The 23,967-nt window shown below is 40.8% G+C and overlaps 1 protein-coding gene across 1 annotated transcript in view; it reads left to right on the top strand.

Annotated features, from left to right (window-relative positions):
• LOC133376648 (contactin-associated protein-like 5) overlaps positions 1-23,967 on the top strand; it is a 314,949-nt gene that overhangs the window by 267,016 nt on the left and 23,966 nt on the right. The window contains exons 6-7 of the mRNA XM_061609196.1: positions 16,432-16,616; positions 23,533-23,676. Coding sequence (XP_061465180.1) covers positions 16,432-16,616; positions 23,533-23,676 — 329 coding nt within the window. The remainder of the gene's footprint in view (positions 1-16,431; positions 16,617-23,532; positions 23,677-23,967) is intronic.

Below are 23,967 nucleotides of genomic sequence, written 5' to 3' on the forward strand. Positions count from 1 at the left end.
TTTTTCCTGATGTTCAGCCGAAACCTGACTTCCTATAACTTGAGCCCATTATTCCATGTCCTGCACTTTGGGATGATTGAGAAGGGATCCTGACCCTCCTCTTTGTGGCAACCTTTCAAGTACTTGAAGAGTGCTATCATATTTCCCCTCAGTCTTATCTTCTCCAGGCCAAACATGGTCAATTCTTTTAGTCTCTCTTCATAGGCCTTTGTTTCCAGTCCCCTGATCATTCTTGTTACCCTCCTCTGAACCTGTTCCAGTTTGTATCCTTTTTAAAGTGCAGTGTCCATAACTGGATGCAGTACTCAAGATGAGGCCTAATCGGTGCTGAATAGAAAGGAAATAGTACTTCATGCAATTTGGAAACTATACTTCTAATTTGCCTTTTTTTATAGCCACATTGCACTGTTGGCTCATTTTCAGCTTGTGATCAATAACAATTTCAAGATCCTGCTTGCATGTAGTATTGCTGAGCAACGTATCCCTCATCTTATAACTGTGCACTTGGTTTCTTTTTCCTAGGTGCAGAACTTTGCACTTATCCCTCTTAAATTTCATTGTGTTGTTTTCAGCCCAGAGCTCCAGTCTATCAAGATCACTTTGAATTTTGTTTCTGTCCTCCAGGGTATTAGCTATCCCACCTAATTTTGTATCATCTGCAAATCTGATAAGCATTCCCTGCCCCTTCTCATCCAAGTCATTAATAAAAATGTTACTGGGGCCTGTAAAAAGGGACTGAGCCCTGTGGTACCCCTCTTGTTACGTCCCCCCAGTTTGAGAAGGAACCATTGATGAGCACTCTTTCAGTACAATTCTGCAGCCAACTGTGAATCCACCTGATAGTTGTTCCATTCAGCCCACATTTAGCTAGCTTGCTAATCAGAATATCATGGGGCACTTTGTCAAAAGCTTTGGTGAAGTTGAGATATATTATGCCCACAGCACTCCCACAATCTACCAGGGAGGTAAAAAAATGAGATAAGATTAGGGTTGCCAGGTCAGAAGCATCCCAAACCCTGAGATTTCAGAGGTTGGGCCTAGTGCTGTCGCAGGGTGGAGCCCTAGTAATATCACAGGGTGGGGCCCTAGTGATGGCATTAATGATGATAGGTTAAGCATCAACCACAGTTGCTTAGAGCATAGCACTAAAAGAAAAACTAGAAATTAAGATAGAAAGCTAAATGATGTGGTTCCAGGTCCAGCTGAAGTAACGGGATCATTCCTTCTCACCTGTTTAGGCAGCCTGGGTAGGGAACATTTAATCTAGCCTACTTGCTTCTGGCAAGAAGCGTTTTAAGTGCCATCAGGCCAGGCCATCACCAGAAGGCCACTGTAGGAAGAAGGGAGCCTAGTGTTGTGGAGATGTTAGATGAGAGCACTCAGGAGTAAAGATGGATGTCCCTGAAGGCTGCAATTCTAAATACACTCGATAAGGAACTAAGCCCCATAGAACTAAATAGGACTTACTTCTGCAGAGCTTGGAAAAGTTACTTTTTTGAACTACAACTCCCATCAGCCCAATCCAGTGGCCATGCTGGCTGGGGCTGATGGGAGTTATAGTTTAAAAAAGTAACTTTTCCAAGCTCTGCTTCTGAGTAGATATTGTTAGGATTGTGCTGTTGGTAAAGCTTGACTAGGAATCCTCTGCAAAGATATCCATATCGAAGCAGGGTTGGCAACCCCATGCCTGGAATGTGAGTAATAATTGACAGAGAGAAAACACTAATGATTTGGTCTACCTTCACAGGCAGTAGCTTGGGAAGAACAGCAATTGAAGCAACACTTTCCAGTATGTGAACTTTCTTTTACCACTATTGGTCAAGAAACAAACTATTATGCAAACAATAATGTGCATTATCAGTGGGTTGAAGGGGATTAAGCTGACCACATGGAACCACTGTTATTACTTTTATGGATGTAAGGGAGTGACGTGAGATGTAAATAAAATGCAAATAGAAAAGAAAAACAAAAGATAGTGATGATTCCCTAAATGCAATATCATACCAACCACAACAAGTTTCCTATGAGTAAGGCAGAAAACTCAGCATCCTGCAACCAGCCAGGATTCCTAACCAAAAACCAAAACTAAAAATACCTGGCAGCCAGTCAGCCAAGGTCACAGAAATCCCCATGCAGAACAACCTGACCTGGGTGCTACAGTTAGTGCAGCATGCTGCAGCACGATTGCTGACATGAGTGAGACTCTGTCAGGCCATAATGTCTGTACTCTGAAATCTGCACTGGTTGTCAGTTTGCTGCAGGCCAAGTTCAAGGTGTGCTTTCCATGTTATGGGTGCCACATAGTACTTGTTCTGCTTGTACAAAAGACCAATCCTTTAGTGTGGCAGCACCTACACTTTGGAATTCCCCGCCTATTGACATTAGGGAGGTGCCTTCATTGTACTCTTTTTGACACCTACTAAAAATATGTTTTGCTCAGGCAAGCCTACCCAGGCATGTAGAAACTATTATGCTTTTAATCTGTTTTTAACTTGTTGTTGGTTTTATTATGTTGAATGTTTTTAAATACCTGTTTTAACTGTTTTTGCCAATAATTTTATTGTTTTAATTCGTTCTGTAACCCGTTTTGACATTTTTTAGAATAAAGTGGTATATAAATGTTGTGAGTAAATACATAAATAATTTTTGGAGTCACTGCGGCCCTTGAGTCTCTTTGCTCTTTTAGGAACAAAGGAATTTGCCTTACACCTACTCAGGCCATTCTGTACTATATAGCTCAGTACTGATGACATGGACTAGCATTGCTCTTCAGGATTCCAGGCAATAGTCTTTTCAAGAGATTGGATTTTGGACCTTTGCATGCAAAGCATGTCCCCTACCACTAAGCTACAACCCTTCCCCTGTTTAAAAATTATCTTTTAAAATTGCTCTTTTCAGTTCAACAATGAATACACAACATACCTAGGGCAGATCCACACTATTTAAAGTGGATTCAATGTACATTTGAAGTACATGAATCCCACCACAGAATCCTGGGAATTATATTTGTTAAGGGTGGTGGGAATTATAACTTTGAGGGGGAAACTACATTTCCTAGGATTCTTTGGGGGAAGTCATGTACTTTAAATGCAAGTTGGATGTGCTTTAAATGTATTATGTGGATCTCCATTACTTCGTAAACTTTGCCTGTGTATAAATCATTTTAAAATAAAAATCAGTTTACTTGGTGACCATGGGCTACTCACCATCTCTCAGGGTAATCAGCCCCACAGGGTGAAAACAATGGAGGGGGACCATGACCACCCCAGGCAAGAAGGGCACACTTAAAATGTAGAGGAAATAATAATGTGCAACCATAGTGTAATCAGATACATATTGAGACATACTGTAGTATGAAGAAATGTTAATATAAGCATGCATTTCAAGGATGTTTATTATTTACACAACCTGTAAAGATATTTGTAGTGCAATCCTATACATGTTAACTCAGAAGCAAGTCTCAATGTATTCAAACAGGAAAGCGTGCATAGGACTGCAAACACAAATGATAAGGAACTGCACTCACCCAACCCCAAATTCAGAATCATGCTACTTTAAGCTATTTTACAGCTGTTTTATACTTGTTTTATGGTCATTGGATTTTAAATTGATTTATTTCTTCTTGTAAGCTGCCTTGATTACTAACCCTACCTCAAAGGGTTGTTGAAAGATTCCGTATACACAGACACTGGAGTTGTAAAAATACATACACCCTATATTATAGTTTATTGTCAAAACCAGTTGGTGATTGCAGAACCTTTTTTTAAAAAAAATCAGTATTCATTTCCCACCAAATAAAAGCATTGACCTTTGGGTGAAGGGCAGGTAATAAATTCTAATTCTCATAATAATTCTAAGTAAGCCCTGCCTAGTTGCTTTTTAAAAAAAAAGGATTGGAGGGGGAGAAAAAGATTTACAATACAATCCTTTGCTATGTTCACTCAAAAGTCCCATTGATTTAGGATCCTAACCATGCTTACTCAAAAGTAAGCCTTACTGAATTCATACTCCCAGGTATGTGCGGTTAGCACTGCACTTACTCCTAGAAAAGTGGGTAATGGATTAAAATTTCATTTTGGAAAGGTTTTCAAAAGAGGCTATGAATTAGAGAAATAAACTGCCCTCTTCAACAGCGCAGTGAAATTTAAACTTGTTTGAGTCCTTATAAGAGAAGTATAACATATTATATACTCAGTCAAATTCTGATGTGCAGACAAACAGGAAAAGGAAACTTTTTTCAAGATTTGCAATGGGTTCTAGCTGTTGCCTGGAGGTCAGCAAATCCCTTGTCAATTACAAACCTGACTTCACTTATTGGTTAAAATCCTGAAAGGGCGGGGGTTAGAACAGCCGGCTTCTAACAGAAGTTGCAGGGAAGCGGCTGGTGTTTTGGTGTATATCTCTTGAACCAGACTAGAAACTTATTTTTTTTAAAATGAAAGCTAAGCAGCCACAGATTAAGGTGACTCACCCGGAGACCCGGAGAGGACCCCCCAAAACTGAAGTCTCCGGGTGAAAACCACAGTCTCCAGGTGAAAACCAGAGACCTGACACACTATATAAAATGAGTCTGGCAGGATTTATTCTTGACAAATCCATGTTTGCTTCTAGTAATCACTACATTGTTTTTAAGGTGCTTACAAACTGACCACTTTATAATCTGCTCCAGAATTTTCTCAGGGATTGATGTCAAGTGGACTGGTCTGTAGTTCCCAGGTTCCTCTTTTTTGCCGTTTGTCCATCCAGGCAACCAAGAGACATTATCAAGGACACATTCCACCGAAGCATACAAAGCAGGTCTGGTGAGAGGTGTGGCCTGAGGAGAGGCCTGAGGGGCAGATAGAGAGGCCTGAAGGGCCACATTTGTCTTCCATCCCTGCCCTTAATCAGAGACTACTGTTGAACTATTAGAACCTGGATGGTAGTAATTTAAAAACATCATTGCATAATGATCTCTCTCTCTCTCTCTCATGACAAAATTGAATATGGGGCCTCAGGCATGTAGGAGGAACATTGTGGGTGGCAAAAGAGCATTAAGCAGATTGGTAATAAGACATAGCAAGAACCAAGGTAGTATATGCAGAAAGACATTTGAAAATAATGAAATAAGTTTCATCAAATTGGCTTTTCTACAAAACAGTGTTTTCTCCTGAGATATTTTTTGTCTGCAGAAATACATCTTGCATGGTGACAAGCTTGATAGGGTTAGAGCAGCAAATAATATTTCACAGTCTGTATTTTTAGATGGGTGAATTTGAGCCATGCCTACACAACTGGTGATTCATAAAGCCAAAAGCAGCCCACCAGCCATATGTTATGGCCTTCTAGGTGCTTGATAGCCCCCAGTGCCTACCTCTGTACTTTAGAAAGCAGGTAACAACACAAAGGTTTTTCAAGGCCTTTGGACCATGTCCAGTTTGCCTGCATTTGGAATTCACTCACTTTTGTAGGCCTGATTTGAGGACTTTTTGTTTAAATTACACAGTTTAAACTAGACTAACTTTGTGTCACTTATTAGCGGTGAATAGCATGGAGATATGCAGCCTCTCACCCCCAAGGAATTTCACTAGCTTCTCAAATCTTTTATTGTTCCCCAAAAAATTCTTCAGATGTTTCACTTAAGCAAGAGTCTAGAAGTGTTCTGTGAAATTTTAAGTCAAGCAAAATACATACAGAACAGGTTGGGTTAAAAAAAAGCAGGCCTTTTCAACTACCAAAGAGTACTACTACTACTACTAATAAAAAAACCCTACTACAAGCCCTTGATTTGAGAGAAAATAGTCCTAGTATGAATTAGCATAAATTCCAACACAGATCAGAATTTTCTGCAAGAAGTTGAAGACTATACTGTGCTGTCTATCATCCACCAATCTTGGGAATGAACATCACTTCTCAAATGCAATAAACAATAAAGTAGAACAGGTGTCTTCCAAGGGTATTTTCTTTGAAGTTTCTATTGAAAATTTCGGTTGTCTCTCCTGCACGTGTTCAGACATTTTTATAAACATTCAGAATACACTGTCCTTTGAAACCAGTCACAAACCTGCATTCATACATGCATCAAAGGGACCTAAAGCTGACAAGAGTATAAATGTTTCAGCTGCTTAGAGTTATTTATTACTATTTGTCCATAAGTTTTTTGTATGATATGTTACTTCTTGTTCTTTGACAGTAGCAATATGATCTGAGTTTAGATGTCACCCATTTCTCAACCCCCTGGATTTCAGCTGTTTGGGTAGATGACGTAAATTTTGGGGGGGGGATGATACTGGTAGTGTTTCTCCTACTTCCTCAGTACTGCCAGCTGCCATTTTCAGTTCTTCATGTATTTATATCTCTGTTCTGAGGGTCATTCTGGGGGGAAATGGCTCCTTAGCCACCATTTCCCTTAGAAATCTCCTAGAGCGATGCTGTATCATGATGTAGCATAGCTCTGTAGGTGTTATGGGGAATTAAAGATGATGGCCAGCAGAAGTGAGGAACCAAGGGAGCTCATCAGTGAATTTGCTGCTCCTCCTAAAAATCCCACCTCACCCCCTAAAGTGCAAAAAGGGAAAATAAATGTAACTCCTTTTTCTCAGTGGATCCCTCTTGTAACCAATTTTTCAAAAGTTCAGCCACTGCTCTAGCATGAACATTTGCAAAGTTTGTGGACACACTTCTATGCTTTCCCCTCCTACATGTAATGCTGTTCATGGTGGGCTAACTTTAGTCTTGTGGGAACCGCTTTTTTAAAATAAAGCAATCACTTACCTACAGGAGATTAATGCATTACAAATGCAAACTATCAATTGCCGAAGGGTTTTTTAAATCCTAACAATGTTACTTAAATCTATAAAAAAAGAATTGACGCTTAACAGCTAAGATATGTCAGTTCCATAGTAGGACTTGCTTCTGAGTAAATAGGAATACGGTTGACTATAAATCAGGGTAGTGGTTCACCAGTGGGCTACAGTTTACTTTCTGCCTACCCTGATTTATAGTCAACCGTATTCCTATTTACTCAGAAGCAAGTCCTACTATGTTCAATGGTACTTATTCCAAGTGTATACATAGGATTGCAGCCTTATAGTGCATTCTTATGTCTACTCTAAGACCCCTCAAGCTCAGTGTGACTTTCTTATAGGTAAACGTGCGACGGATTGCAACCCTAGTCTAGGTTGAAATTAGGTGACATCTAATTATATGATTAGGTTATATTTGCTAAATTTAAGTAGATTTTATTTTCATCTGAAGAGACTGAGCAAAAAGCATTAAAAGGAGAATTAATTCCCTTCTCTCATCTTCTATTTTCTGATTAATTATGTTTGTTTAAAATGCAAGTGACAGTTTCTCAAGCTTTTCCCTTGTTGATACATAAACCCATTAACTGGCTTTGTCCTTAACTAATCTCTTTCTTATATTTTTTATCAGAAATTATGTCTATTATTCCTTACCTAAAGGAGATTAGTGAATTAGAAATGCAAAATATCCATTGCTGAAAATAACTTTAAACAATGAATTCTTTGGCAGTATTATACAGTGGCTGTATAATATAGCCAGCATGGATTTTTTGCATTCTGCAATGTTAAATTGAAAATACCCCCCATGCCATTCTGATGCTTCCCATAAGCTCATTTCAAAACAAAGCCTTACTTATAGTCCTGAACTTGGAAACACTTGCTTAACAACACTCTATACACAAAACAGTCAGAGAGAATTGAGAGTTCAAAGTGTAAAAAGAGAAAAAACAACCCAGAGCCCTTTTCAGCTTTTTTTTGTTAGAGTTCTCATAATTTGTTGGAATTAATTAAAAATCAGCCATGTTCACAGAGTACCTGTAATCCTATTGCTGACCTTGCCCCATATTCTTCTGCAGTTTAAAAGTTTAAAAAATGCCTAGCTGATTTTTAATTAATTTAAGAAATTTAGCATTGGAGTCAATGATAACCAGGGCATGCTCAGTAAGAAACAACTGTCAGTGTTCTAAAAGCCAGGTTCACAGCTGCTTGGCTTCGCTGATCAGGGAGCCACACCCATACCAGAACTTTATTTCATTTTAGACAGTCATGGCTTACCCCAAAGAATCCTGGGAAGTGTAGTTGTGAAGGGTACTGAGAAGAAACTCCTATAGCCCTGACAGAGCTCCAGTGGCCAGAGTGGTTTAACAGTCAGACACTCTGACTGAAGGTCTGTGAGGGGAACAGGCATCTCCTAGCAACTCTCAGCACCCTTCACTAACTATGCTTCCCAGGATTCTTTGAGGGAAGCCAAAGTGGAATAAAGGTCTGGTGTGGATGTGGCCAGTGACAGCTTTGCTTTAAAATTGGGTGGGAGACTACATGTGCCTGCTGTAGAATAAAAAGGTGGGGGGAACCCTGAAAAAGAATGCTGCTGTTCACAATGTTTTCCTTTTGGAAAGGAAAGGGGCTTCCCCTCTGCCCAGTGCCCACCCACCCAATCTCCTCCCTGCCCTCTCCCCTCCCCCTTCCTCACTCCTCTTCCTGCCCTCCTCCTTCTCTCCCTGCCCCTCCCCCAGGTCAGTTTCACCTATCCTAAGCATGATTGCACAGGAGCAAATCCCACTCATTCAAAAAGCATGCAAATGATTAAACCCACCTTCCCCTCCTCCTATCCCCTTCCTCTTGCCCCTCTTTCCCCCTCCCCTTCCAATAGCCCGCTCCTCTCCCTCCCCCTCCTCCTCCTCCCCCAAGGTCAGTTTTACCTATCTTAAGCATGATTGGACTGCCTTCAAGTCGATTCCAGCTTATGGCAACCCTATGAATAGAGGCAGAGCTGCCCCTAGGCACCAGGAAGCAGGGCAGTTGCCCCAGGCCCCATGCTTTGGGGGCCCCCTGTGCTTGGCGATCTGCATATAAAAGCAGCAGCAGCGTTCTCCTCACAGCCGCAGTAGCGAGCTGAGGGGAGCATAGAAACGAGCCGGGAGGTGCAGCAGCGGTCTCCTGACCGCCGCAGTAGCGAGCCGGGATGGAGAAAACCTCGCAGTGAGAAACGCTAAGCAAGTCTACAACAAAGGCTGCAAAAAAGGGAGCCGCAGCCAAAAAATACAAAGCCGCCTCCGCCTCCAACGAAGGCTGCAAAAAAGGTAGCAGCAGCCGCAAGCTCCTAGCGGCCGAAATACAAAGCCCCAACTATGCTTTTGCCCTGGGCCCCGCACATGCTAAGGGAGGGCCTGAACAGGGGTGTCATGGTAAGCAGTATTCAGAGGTGGTTCACCACTGCCTTCCTCTGAGGCTGAGAGGCAGTGACTGGCTCAGGGTCACCCAGTGAGCTTCATGGCTGTGTGGGGATTCAAATCCTAGTCTCCCAGGTCATAGTTCAACAGCTTAACCACTACACCACACTGCATGGAAGTAAATCCCACTGAACTTAATAAGCATGCAAATGATCAAGCCTGCCTGTCCCTCCTCATCCCTCCCATCATCTCCCTTTTGTCACTTCCCTCCCCCTTCATTTGCCCCTCCTTCCCCATCCCCATTCCCTTTCAATCCCCTCCCCTCTTCCCTCCCCCTCCTCCATGGTCAGTCTTACCTATCTTAAGCATGATTGCAGGGGAGTAAATCCCACTGATCTCAATAAGCATGCAAATGATCATACCTGCCCTCCTCCTTCCCTCCCCCTCCTGCCTGCTCCCATCCTCCTCCCCCCCTCCCCATCCCCCTGTGGTCAGTTTCACCTATCCTAAGCATGATTGCAGGGGAGTAAATCCCACTTACCTCAATAAGCATGCAAATGATCAATCCATTCTCAGCAAACTCCCACAAGATCCCATTTCTTACCTCCCGGATTAAAAAGCTGAGAAATTCACTAATAGGTAAAAAAACTTTGCGGTTTAAGAACATCCCTTAGCCAACAGATATTTCTATCAAACTTTAAACAGCAGGGCAGCTAGAGTGAATGCACCAGGGGAGCAGGAGACCTGACCTCCTCTCTGAGATACTGGACAGCACTACAAATTTGTCAAAATGCAAACAAAATTTGGGTTGCTCTTTCACAGTCCAATCCACTTCCTGTGTAGCTTGGAAGAACTTGGTAAAATGTACGTTCTTAAACCACAAGGTTTTTTGCCTATTAGTGAATTAGTGACTATGCTTTTCAGGAGGCTGTTCAGAGCATCTCATTGATTTTAAGCACAGAGAAGGACTATGTAGGTAGCAACCTCATACATTATAGATGAACAGACTTTTAGCGATTGAGGGCCACCCATATTCCCTTGGGAAAAAGTGTTCAGGGGCTACATAAACATACCCCACCCATCCATTCACATAGACATACACGCACGCAAACATGCACCTACCCATCCATTTTGTCTTTCTCTCTCATTCACAAGTATACACAAATATGTAGGCATACCATTCATTCATCCTTCCTTCTTTCTATTTACTTTTCCAGCCTGAAATTGGTGGTGGTGGTGGTGGTAGTGATGATATCCCACTTCTTATTAATTTTTAGATAAGAGTTTTAAGACTTGCTGAGATACAGTATGAAGTGCTATGTAAAAACAAACAATCTACCTTAAAAGGTTGTGAAAACAAGGAAGGCAGAGAGCACTGAATACAACCCTTGGAGTCCAGAGCCAAAAGTGGACAGTGTGTTACTCATCTTTCTTCCCTGCTTTGATAAAAAAAAAAATGTAGGAGGAAAGCAGAATGTCAGTAGGTATTAGAGAGTTCCCAGGTGCCTACTGGACTTCCATTAGGTGCATTCTTTCTCTGTGTCCTTATTACTGGTAGGCAGGTGCTATAGTATTTGGCCTGTTCTGGATGAGGCTGCACTCCCATTTAAAGCTCAGATTTGCAGCTTGAGGTAAGGGTTTCTAGATTATGTTTTTCTGCTTGATGCACAAGTGGTATCTGTAGCAAAAACAACGTTTCACTAATTTTGCTTCACTCACTGGTTCAGCTCGGGAAGGTGTGGGGACCTTTGGCCCTCCCAGTGTGACTGAACTATAACTCCCAGCAGCCCCAATGGCCAGGGGTAATGGGAATTTATTTCAGCAACATCTGGGAGGGCCGAAGGTTCTCCACATCTGAGCTAGGGCTAGAGCTTGGGGCTGAAGTCCAGGGCCCCGCAGCCATGTCCCTCAAGACCACCCACAGAGTGGCAGATTATTGAGGAAGCAGCAAAGATGCCCTGCATAGGAATGAACAAATCTGTCCAATTTGGTTACTCTCAGTTCCTCATTTTCCCATTGTTATTCAGTTTGCCCCATTCCCACATCAAGTGCAGAGTAGGTGCACTATGGAGTAGTAGTGGCTGGTGTGGTGGGGCAGTGCCATCCTTTTGACAGTGGTGTTGCTGCTGCTTATCTGGGTGGAGCGGTAGGAAGGTCAGGGTTGCATGAAAGCACCAGTGGAACCAATCCAGTGTGTCTGCTGGTACAACTGAACAGCCCTTACTGCCACCATCCTACCTTGCCCCATCCACATAAGTTGTAGCAACACCAGTGCTGGGAGGGCATCTCCATTGCTCCAGCCTACCCCACCAGCTGCTACTGCTCTGGAGGTATTCTTCTACTGTAATGAAGGACAAAATGTGATCCTATGGGTGATATCCATCAGTTAAAGTCCACTCTTGAGTATGACTTATGTTGGGTATTTTGTTGTCGATTATGACATATGGTGACCCTATGAATCGGTGACCTCCAATAGCATCTTGTCATGAACCACCCTGTTCAGATCTCATAAGTTCAGGTCTGTGGCTTCCTTTATGGAATCAATCCATCTCTTGTTTGGCCTTCATCTTTTTATATTTCCTTCTGTTTTTCCCAGCATTATTGTCTTTTCTAGTAAACTGTGTCTTCTCATTATGTGTCCAAAGTATGATAACCTCAGTTTCATCATTTTAGCTTCTAGTGATAGTTCTGGTTTAATTTGTTCTAATGCCCAATTATTTGTCTTTTTCGCAGTCCATGGTATCCTCAAAGATCTCCTCCAACACCACAGTTCAAATGAGTTGATTCTTCTCTTATCCACTTTTTTCACTGTCCAACTTTCACATCCATACATAGAGATCAGGAATACCATGGTCTGAATGATCCTGACTTTAGTGTTTGGTGATACATCCTTGCATTTGAGGACCTTTTCTAGTTCTCTCATAGCTACCCTCCCCAGTCCTAGCCTTCTTCTGATTTCTTGACTATTGTCTCCATTTTGGTTAATGACTGTGCCAAGGTATTGATAATAAGTTGGGTATTTACCTACGATAAATATCATTCTATGTTGACTTCCGGGAAGGGTGACTTCGCTTGTGCCTGCTTTTGAGACGGGCTCCCACCTCAGAAGAAGCTTATTCAGATATAAATCAGTCAGAACTTTTTTTTTTTTTGACTGATGAAATTTCTCCCAGGCAGGGAGAAACGTAGAGATCAACCTCAAAAGCCTGTTTTTGTTGGGAGGACTGGATTTCATTAATTTATGAGAAAAGGTCCAGCCAGCAATGCCGGACGGACTTCCGAACAAGCTCTATCTGATTAATGCGACACGTTTATCTTTTCTTCAAAGAGAAAACGGACTAACAGGCAAGCACCCTTCTTTCTATTCTTTTTTTTACTTGGTTTAAATTGTTGCAGCAAAAAGAGATTTGTCAAATGAATCAGCTTTAAAGAACTTCTGGGTGAGCTATAACTCTTCTCTGCTATTCACGAAATTAACAGCTTATCTCTGTTTCTATTGCAAAAAGCTGTCCTGGAAGTGCATTCTAAAGATATAAACAGAAGAGGGATTTCTATTCCGAGGAGAAAAAAATAAAAAATATGAACTTTGGAACATTATATTGTCTGGGACTATTCTCTTTTTGGTCTATTTTATTTTGACGAATCTGCTTCTTCACGACGCCACTAACTGTTTTGATGCTGGGAACTAAATTTGTTTTGTATTCTTGAACATAGAGAGATAAGGCAGGCTGCTCTGTTTATACTGTGATGTCATCAAGCCTGGAACATTAACTCAATTGTTGCTGAAATAAGAAGTGGTTCTTCTTTATTTTTGTTTTGTTTTGTTTTCATGGTTTTAAAAATGGCAATCAAGAAAGTGGCTGAGAATCTGGAAGTAATTATGTTTCAGAAAATAATGGATGAGATTGAGATAACGAAACAAACCCTGCGACAGGGCAGTAAGGAGCTGAAAATTGAACTGAGCAAAATGACGCAGGAGCTTAAAGAAATAGGGGATCCTGTGAGAGAGGAGAATGAGATCAGAGATGAGAAAAGAAAAAATAAAGGGAAGATGCAAGCCCTGGAGATTGGAACAAATGTGGAATTGGAAAAAGATCTGGAGTTTATGGATATTAGAAATAAAATCTACTGTTTGGAATTTAACGTTATCTCTGAAGAAATTAATGAAGATATTAGAGATAAAGTTATCAATGGCTTGGATAATCTTCTGGACTGGAATGACATGATGGAGCTTGATATAGAGAAAATCTATGGAATTAACTGCAGCCATGTGACAATGGAAAAACTCTCAAGAGATGAGCCAGTGCATTTTGTAAAAAAGAAGAACAGAGATATGACTTTACAACAATATTTCAGCAACTTATTCAGAATCGATGGCAAGAAAATATTTGGGATAGAGGAAATTCCCATCAGACTCTTATTATATGACTATGGCTATGACAGCAAGATTATTATGGAATACTGATAATGGAAGATTGGACACTGAAATTACTGGACTTAACAGGACTATTGAAGATGGAAGATGGAATTAATAATGGCTATTGAAATTATTGGACCTAACAGATTTTGATGAGATGGATTAATCGATATGTTTATTTGGACTATGGTTATGACAATAAGATTATTATTATTATTATTAACGAGATGGATTAATCGACATGTTTATTTGGAGAAAAATTGATAGATATATTTCTTAAAGAATTGAAACCTCTCTTTGACTTTTTGTGGAAAGAATAAAGTAATGTTTATGAGATTTGATGATTAATTAAGATAACTACTGGAGGAAAGTGATTTTATAATATAATTTAAGAGACAGGATTGTTATATATTGTAGACCTATAACTGATCTGCGACAAATGGGAAGTCAACATTTTATTTTTTTGTTTAATCATTTTTGTTTTGTTTTGTTTTTTGTCTTTGAATGTTTTATGATTTTGTTTTGTTTGTTTTATGAAAATTTGAATAAAAATTATTGTAAAAAAAAAGATAAATATCATTCTATGTTCAGATTTCTTCCATAGTATTCCAAAACATTCACCTTCTTGTTTGATGTGTTTTTCCCCCTCTGATGTTGCCTAGATAACAATGTTCTCAGTAAAATTAAAATTAAATCTACAGTGTTTAATGGCTTGAAATGAAAGGAGTAATTAGACTGTATTGCCCCTGGTTGTAATATACTGTATCTGTTACATTTGTATGCTGAAGATTTTCAGTTAATCCAGATGGTGTGTTTAAGCGTTACTGACTCAAGTGCTCTTTAGATCTGGGTCACAGTTGATGTAGCAAATTCTCCTAAGATTGTCAATAACATGTGTAATGGCATCCAATTTTCAGCAACATGCAGATCCCAATCCTCTGGAATGGATTTAAACCATAGGCACTATTGTGGCAAATTCAAGGTTGATTTGACAGAATACTTTTCAGATCCATTATGTTTTCAAGTTTTCCTTTGGCAGCTGATTTGAAATGGAGTATGTATTCATACCTATTAATTACAGCAGGGGTGGCCAACCTGGTGCCCTCCTGATGTTATTAGACCATGACACCTACCATCCCTGACCATTGTCCATCCTGGCTTGGTGTTGGAGTCACATACAGTGCTGTCGGTTAATACTGCTAGTGCAGGGTGCACAGCAGAACTCTTCCCTCCTCTTCTCTCTATTGTAGTCCCCCCCCCACTACACATATACCCTCAGAATTTCCTCCATAGGGTTTTCCAGATAATATTTTGAGGGCACATAGGGAATGGAGATAAATGGGAAGTCTTGTTGCATGAGCGGAACTCCAGGTGTGCAGCATTGAATACAACCCTTGGAGTCCAGCAACATTTAGAAGCCATCATGTTCACTACCCCTGAATTAGAGATGGGAACTGTCATGCCAGCCTGATCCCCTTAATTATTTTCCTGGGTCGCTTGTAGCAAACAGTTAAACTTTTTGTATATTTTTCCATCTCAGTGACCTGGTGATTTTACAGCCCAGTTGTATCAGCTTGCAGCAATTTGGCACCTCTCTATCAGTAAGAGGGGCCTGGTTCCGCCAAGGCCGTAAAACTCGTTCGGCTTGTTATGAGAAACCAGGAGGAACGGCGCCAGGTGCTGTGGGAACATCATTTCATCATTCCTTTGATGAAAATGTTAATTAGGTGATTGTCTCTGGCTGAGGCAGGAATTTTCTCCATAAGAGGAGGCCTCGGACTCTGGGCTGTGTTCCACTTGTGGGCACCACCTTGCTTATGGTGATGCTCTGGGGTGGCTCCATTATACCTCCTGACTGGCAGTCCCTGAGGGGAAGGACGCTAACTACCGAGAGAGAGCTGAAGCTTTGTAAGTATAGCTGAGGCAGTTAGCTTTGTTATTTTCATTTTGTGCCAAGAACCTTTTGTAGATTGTTTTGTATTATACCTTACCCCTTTGGGTGTATGATCCTAGGATTTGATTTGCTGCTCCCAAATTGTTTGTATGTACCTTTTTACTTTTTGTACCCTTTTATCCCTTTTCTTATTTTTTTCTCTTTTAATAAACTTTACTTATTTTAAAACAACGTGTGTTTATTCCAGAGAAGGGGTTCAGTTCCTAATTCCAGTCCTGGCTGCTTGACCATACTACCGTGTACTAGAGGAACATTTTCGCCTAAGACCTCTGAAGGGGCCAGGAGGGTATCTAGCCTCTGGTCCTGAGAGGCTCAGATGTTCAGTGGGCTCTGGGGTTCCCTTCACCCCAGAGTAGTTAACCAATAGAAGGGTGGTGGCAGTACTACCGTGCAGGGTTGGTGTAAGCATACACAACCTTAGCAGACCAGGTTTGCTAGGATCAATTGCCCGAGGCTGGGAATTGATTCCTGGGACAGTAAAAGTAGGAGGAGTGGAACTCCCTGCTTTCACTACAGGAACTTTATCTAAATGAATAAGAGGAGAAATTGCCATTATGTGGTAGTACATTTCATGTCCTGCCTTACCTGTTTCTCTTATAACCTCCTATTCCACCAATTAGTGTAGATAGAAACCATATCTGATGTCGGGCTTTACAGTTGGCTTTTTGTGCATATATCATCTTGACACTAAAAGAAATGTTGGAAGTGTTTCATCCAATGGACAAATTAAAAAGTGATGGATCTGGTATGGCCAGGAGGGAACCTTAATGAAAGCTGAGAGGAAGAAGACTAAGGAAGCATATTAGCTGCTCTTCATTTTAGAGACCTACTGCTAAAGACAAAGAATCTATGAGTTACAACCTTGTCTTTTAACTGTACCTGCAGGAGATGCCAAGCTGCGTTTCAGTAACAGCCACACATCAGTCACCTTGGGCAGCCTCCTTGATGATCAACACTGGCACTCGGTTCTGATTGAGCGATTCAATAAGCAAGTGAACTTCACGGTGGACAAACACATGCAGCATTTCCGGACGAAGGGAGATTCTGATGATTTGAACATTGATTACGAGGTGTGTCAGGCTTTTTTGTGTATGCAGTCATACTGTGGACAAGGTACAAAGTATGAATGAATTTAAACATTTTGTTGTACTAGAAGGAGTATTTTACAAGTATGTAGCTACACATTGCAATATAGTGTGATAAGTAATGTAAGTAGCAAGTTGTAGCATAAGTAACCACATTAAGAATGGGTAGCGGCTTATCTAGAATAGTATCCTATCTTTGTGCACTACTCTGAATTACTAATGTATACAAGAGTACTTGGCAACAAGCCATGCACCCCTCTGCCCATATCACTGACATCTCTGTGTTGAATTGAACTCATGAAAGGGGACCCTGTGTGCAGGCATCACATGGCCAGAGAACCATGGCTAGCCCATGCCAATTTAGATTCCTCCTCATGCATTCTCTGGCTATGCAAGGGGAATTTTGTGAAAAGTACTTTGGGAAAATGATTTTTTCATCAGCCGTACAACCTCGGGACCAGGATACCTGAAAGACCATCTTACCCCTTATATGCCCAGTTGATCACTGCAGTCTGCAGGTGAGGGCCTCCTGCAGTTACCATCTCATCAGGAGGTTCGTTCTGCACAATATAGGAAACGGACCTTTAGTGTGGCGGCACCTACCCTGTGGAATTCCCTCCCTTTGAATATTAGGCAGGCACCATCTCTGCTATCTTTTCGGTGCCTTTTGAAAAGTTTCCTCTTTCAACAAGCCTTTTAAGTTGAGACCTATCCCAGTCTGCATCCATGTCAGAATTGTTTAATATGTTTTTTAATAATGTTTTTAACCCTTTTTAAGGTTGTTTTTTAAAATGTTTTTAATGCTGTTTTGTTTTAATGTATTTTAAGATGTTTTTATGATGTTTTAAAGTGTTTTAGTGCTTTGTTTGCCGCCCCGGGGGTCCTGCTGGGAGGAAGGGTGTGATACAAATTAAATAAATAAATAAACCTGACTAGTTCAGCTGGCCTGCAGAGAAGTAGCAAGGGTTTGTTCTTTTCTCTGGCAATCAAGCCCAACTTGCAGCACACACTAACTGAAGGGCAAAACAGTTGGCTAAAAATGTTGACACCATCTATTCCAAGCGGAAGGAAGTTCTCACTGGCTGGAAAAGGCCCATTTTCTTGGCAGCAGCTGTGTCTATATACCTGAGTTTGTATCTGAGACCTGTATCATCCTTTTTAAATGACAAGCATTTCCATTCCAAGGCAAGGATCCATATTGGCACAAAATGATGTAATCCACACCTTTCCCATCTTTCATTTGGTTGTTCATGTCTGCCATGCCTCTTGGAATAACGAGATTCATATGTATTTTTAACTTTAACACTGTAGGTTGCTTGATTTCCTCCTTCTCTGCCCTTTTCCTAGCAGTTTAACAATTCTGCTGCCCCTAAAAAGCATGATACAGTTTGCTGAGTAGGTTTTGTGAGGGGTCATGTTAAGCAAGCCCAGTCAGCACTAGGATATTAAGAATATAACAAGATCCTGCTGGATCAAACTAATGGCCCTTCTAGTCCAGCATCCTGTTCTCACAGTGGCCAACCAGATGCCTATGGGAAGCCCACAAGCAGAATGTGAGCACAAGAGCACTGTCCCCTTCTGCAGTTTCTAGCAACTGGTATTTGGAAGCATACCACCTCCGACTATGGAGGGAGAGCATAGCCATCACAGCTAGTAACCACTGATAGACTTAACTTCCATGAATTTGTCTAATCCTCTTTTAAAGCCATCATTTGGATGCTGTATCCAACTGCTGATGTCATGTGATGCTGACTTCTTTTCTCTTTAGAAGATTGTCCTAATTCACTTTTAATTCAGGAGCAGATGGCTTACTAATAGCAAGTGCTTGGCTTGGTCACTGTACACATACTGTCATTTTGTCAGCTCTCCCCACACCCTATAGCCTAATGTGAGGAAGCCTTCCCTTCCACCCGAAGCCCTGCATCAAGCAGCAAGAAAGAGAGATGTTTGTACCTTCTAGTAGTAATTAATAACTGCCCTGCATCAAACAAGATGTTGCATTTTGGAGGGTTCAGCGTCCTCATTGAAATGTGGTGCAGAGTCAATAGTAGAGTTGCTATTCCTGCATGCAATTAGCTTTCTTTACATAACCTTTCAGGAAGTTAGGATAACTGGTTGTTCTAATTTCCCTCTTTTCCTTTTAGAATACAGGAACATAGAAAGCTGCCCTCTACTGAGTCGGACCACTGGTCCATCTAGCTAGTATTGGCTTCCATTATATAACCCAAGTGTGTGCGTAAGATACTTAGGCAGCCTTCCATCCAGACACTAACCAGACCCCAAACTACTTAGCTTCAGGAAAATGGTTGCATCATGTGCCTTCAGATAATGCCGTGGTGGGACCAAATAGGCACAACTTAACTTTTCCATGTATGTGCAACCTACTTTATGATTGCCCTCTTTGATAGCTTCTTTGTGTATATCTTTTTGGCAGGGGAATTCAAGCCAAAAAATAATTTCTATACTAATATTAATACTATACTATGCTAATCCAGAATAGTTATTTTATTAAGATAAACTGAAACCATGCTCAAATCAAGTCTCTTCCAAAGCAAACATAAACCACAATGCTGTTTCCCTGGTTGGCTAGTATGGGGGTGGGGTGGGGAGGCCCAACCCAATAACAACAAGAACCCCTTTCCTGCCCAAGAATGACTGCATACCTGAAATAAGGAGAAGGGCCATATTAAGAATTATGTAATAATTAATATGAGAGTTTGTTTTCTCTCCTCAGTCTGCTAATTGTTGTTGTTTTCTTATACTAGAGCAACAGTGTTAACAAGCTTTTTTTAAAAAAAAAACACCTGTGGTTGAAAGTAAAGGTTTCAGGGTAATTTTAACACTTCCTCTTACCACTCATATTCCTCTGTGGTACCACAGCACTTTTTTGGCAGCAGTCATCTGTGCAGTTTTACAGAAGGCCAGTGCACACGTAACACGAAACCATGTTAAATGAGCAAGTCTTGGGGTTGTCCTTTCTCTTCTTGCTCACTCCAATTCATTCCCGACATTAGGTTTGGAGCTATTGTTTGCTGTTAGTTCTAAATAAGCAAAATGTGGTTTGCACTTGCCCTCCAAATCAGAACCAGAAATCACTTTCAAAGCGTGATTTGCCATTCTGGTTTGGAGGGCAAAAGTAAACCATAGTTTGCTGATTCGGATTTCATGGCCAGCTATGGTTTGCCATGATGAACCAGGAAGTCAGGGTCAACACAGCAAGGGGAAGAGACAGAGGGGGAAAAAGATGTACTGTACACACATCTGAGGTTCTCACTCATATCACATTAAACCATAATTTGGCATTACGTGTCAACTGGGTCATTAAGTTCCATTGATTCAGTGGAACATGAGTATGTGTAACTTCATATGATAGTGATTTTGATTCATTCTGTTCTATGGATGTTTGAAAAATTCCAATTCAGACTGACCTGATCTGTTATCGGAACTTAGCTATCAGTGCACTTTCATGCTTCAGAAATGTTCTAGCATGATTGTTCATTCAAAGAATGTATCAAAATATATTTGAAAACACATACTATTGTTTAGTTTGATTTGAGCAACAGTCAGTCCATGATTTCAGATTTTATTTTTTTACATGGTTTTACTGTATTTGATTGTTATAAACTTTTTTTTATGAATAGTGGTATACAAATATTTTACAAATAAATACAACTATTAGAGAAAACTCATTTACAAATGCAGATCCAGCAGCATTGACTAAAAGGGATAATTTTTGGATTTACTCTCTGGCCACATTGGCACCACATGGCCTGAACCTGGAGGACAGTACCACCACTACTTAGCTTCTGCAAATGAAGCCCTCTGAGCATTCCATCCTCAAAGCTCTATACCTGCCACCTTGGTAACAGGATTTGTATGTTAGCAGCTGATGAAGGCGGAAGCTGAAACGTTTTGTTAATACAATAAAAACCTCTGTTTGGTTAATCACAATTACATTCATATATATTCTCATTTTTCCTCATTTTTAATGACTCTATCGCTTCACCCCAGCACTTCTGTAGTCTAATGAAAGTTTCTTAGTACACTTAAAGACCTAGCTAAGGGAAATAAAACAATTAGTCTGGTAATTAAAAATATTACTGATCACTAAGGAAACTGGGTTTTTTAGTTTTCCAATAATGCAGCACTATAATTGATATTGATTGCTCTGTTTTTCTTTTTCTTTTAAGCCCAGATGTAATCCCTGAGTTAGAGATTTAACTAGAGAACTAAAGAAGGACGAGCAGAGGTAGCAAATTGTCTGAAGCAAGAAATAGTAAGTCCCAGAAAAAGAGCTAGCCCTTTAAATAGAATTCCTCCTGTCAATACTAAATTTAGTATGGGCCTTAACATTAGATATGAATATACAGTCCTACTATCATAGTGAAGAGGTACTTGAAACAAAACAAGTTTTGGTTGCTGCCCCCACGCTGGCGTTGCCAGATGAATTTCAAACAAGTTTCAGGTTTTGCGTCTTAACATAAGAACATAAGAAGAGTCCTGCTGTATAAGCCCAATGGCCCATCGAGTCCAGCATTCTGTTCTTGCAGGGGCCAACAAGATGCCTATGGCAAGCCCACAAGTAGAACCTGAATACAACAGCATTCTTCCTACAATGCCCAGCAACTGGTATTCAGTGGTATACTGCCTCTGAGCTATGCCAGAAGAATGGTGTGTGTGATGGTGTATATGGTGACACTCTGTCCTCCTGAATCTTGCAGCAGCTTCTGCTACCATCAACCCTAGTATCTATTGAAAGGCTGTCCAGTATGGGAATTTTGTTATTCCCAGCTGGATGGCCAATTCCAGTATACCAGAATACTGTTCAGCTCTGTTATGGACTACCCAGCTCTATTATGGCTTCTGTGCTTTGATGTGCCACAGGAGTTTGTCTTCCACATTCTCTACTATATCTATATGAAACCACTGAATGAGTTCATCTGGAGATTTTAGGTAAAGTGTCATCAATATGTGGATGACACCCAACTCTTTTTTTAAAAAAAATCTAATTCAAGTGAGGCAGTGGGAGTGTTGAACCAGTTTCAAGCATGGTGATGTACTGGATGAGGGTCAGCAACCAGTTCAGTCCAGAGAACATGGAGGGACTAGTGGTGGGTGCTTTGTCTACCCAGGTTAGCGGTGTTTATCCTGTGCTGGATGGAGTTGCAATCCCCCTAAAGCAGTGGTTCTTAACCTGGGGTGCGAGACACTTTTTCTAGGGGTGCGAGGCATTGTTCAAGATAATTTAAAAATTCATTTAAATAGAAGCAAAAACACACATTAAAAAAAATGAACAGTATTTTTTCAGGGGGCGTGAGACCATATTTTGGAAATCCAAGGGGTGCTGGCAGTGGAAAAAGTTAAGAATCACTGCCCTAAAGGATGGATGGACAATATTTAGGAACATAAGAAGCTGCCATGTACCAAGTTAGTCCACCAATCTAGCTCACTATTGTCTACATTTCATCTTTACTTGGATTGGAATACGAATGTGTTGGTCTTGCAATGTTCTCTTGTATTCTGATTTGCTCCCATTACCTCATAGTTCTTCCCTGGCTCAGTTTCTAAAGATCTTCACTGGAGGACCTTAAGCAGATGCTGGGCCACCATCTGTCTGGGATGCTAGTTTCAGGATTCCTGGATTAGACTAGCATTGGACTAGGTCATAGATGGGGAGCCTGTGGTCCTCTAGATGCTGTTCAACTCCCCTGAGACCCAGCCAGCATGGCCAATGTTGATGGATAATGGGAGCTGGAGTCCAACAACATCTGGAGAGCCATACATTCTCTATCTCTGGACTAGATTGCCTCCAAGGTCCTTTCTAGCTCTATAATTCTATGATTCTTTGATCTTCTTTCCATGTTCTCTTTGTGCTCCTTACTCCTACTTACTTACATGGTTCCTTCTGCTGTGGGAAGGATGGAGGTTTCTCCACCCATCCTCTCTCCCACCCTAATGACTTATGCTATGTGAGGGATGGAGTTTTACCCCCTCCTTCATGGAATGAATGCTGCTATAGCAGCATCCTAGGAATCTGGAACCTTGGTTTTTCCCAAGTCTTCGAGGTATGTGATGTCCATATAACAGAGTAGGAACCACAGGTGCTAGGCAAGGGAATCTGGGGGCCCACAAAGGTTTGAGGGAAGCAAATTTAGAACTGTCAAGGGGAAAAATAACTTTACCCTAAACATTCTCCAGTATTGCTTGTAGTTGCCACCCTGGTCCTTAATTTTAGTTGGATATTTATCCTAACCTAGCAGGCATACTGACGTTTAACTACACTTCTTTCTGAGCTTGAAATTGCTTTACAGTAAAGCTGCAAAATAAATACAGCATAAAACTGTGGCAGGCAATGAAAAGTCTTCCTCTACTGTTCTTTCTTTTTCAGTATGATGATAACATTTAGGCCCCATCTGCATTATACACTGAGAGCAGTTTTATACCTCTTTAAACAGTGATGACTTTCCTGAAAGAATCTTGGTTTGTTAAGGTCACTGAGAGTTATTAGGAGATCCCAATTCTCATTACAGAGCCACAATTCCCAGAGTTCCCTGGAAAGAGGGATTGATTATTAAACCAATCTGGAAATTGTAGTTCTGTGAGGAGAATTGGGATCTTTTTACAACTTTCAGCACCCTTAGCAAATTAGTGTTACCAGGATTCTTTGAGGGAAACCATGGCTGTTTAAATAGGTATAATACTGATTTAAACATATAGTGCTTATGGGTCAACCTTTGACACTGGAAGGCATTAGAATCAAAAGACCTCTTTATTCTGTTTCTCTTGGTCTGTTTCTTCATGTGTACACACAAGCAAGAGCTTTATTCTCTTTTTTCCCCACCACCCCTTTTTTATGGCTGTTGGAGGTTAAAATAGTGTTGGATTTGTTCTTGTCCCAAAGCTCAGTTTTGGAGGAATCCCAGTCCCAGGAAAACCAGGAACTTTTCTGAAGAAAAATTTCCATGGCTGCATTGAGAACCTTTATTACAATGGAGTCAATATCATTGACCTGGCAAAAAGGCGGAAGCCACAAATCTACACAGTGGTAAGAACCCAATGCATATTTTATTTGCTGACTTGTTCTTTTCTTGAAATTGTTGCTGTTGACAGGTACTGCTCACCCTACCAAGCAAAAGACTCTTACATCAGACAAGTCATGCATATGATTTGCATCTTTAAAAGATGTGCTTGAAGGCTGGTGCAAAGCTAAGAGATATTGGAAAAACATGTTTAGAAGTTTCAGGGATCCTGATTTAAGTGGGATTCAGAATTGTTAGGGAAGCTATACGAGGTATAGAGGATATAGAAAGAAAAATATATAGAAGATATCATTGGT

This window comes from Rhineura floridana, chromosome 2, assembly GCF_030035675.1.
Source record: "Rhineura floridana isolate rRhiFlo1 chromosome 2, rRhiFlo1.hap2, whole genome shotgun sequence".
In the NCBI taxonomy this organism is placed as follows: domain Eukaryota; kingdom Metazoa; phylum Chordata; class Lepidosauria; order Squamata; family Rhineuridae; genus Rhineura; species Rhineura floridana.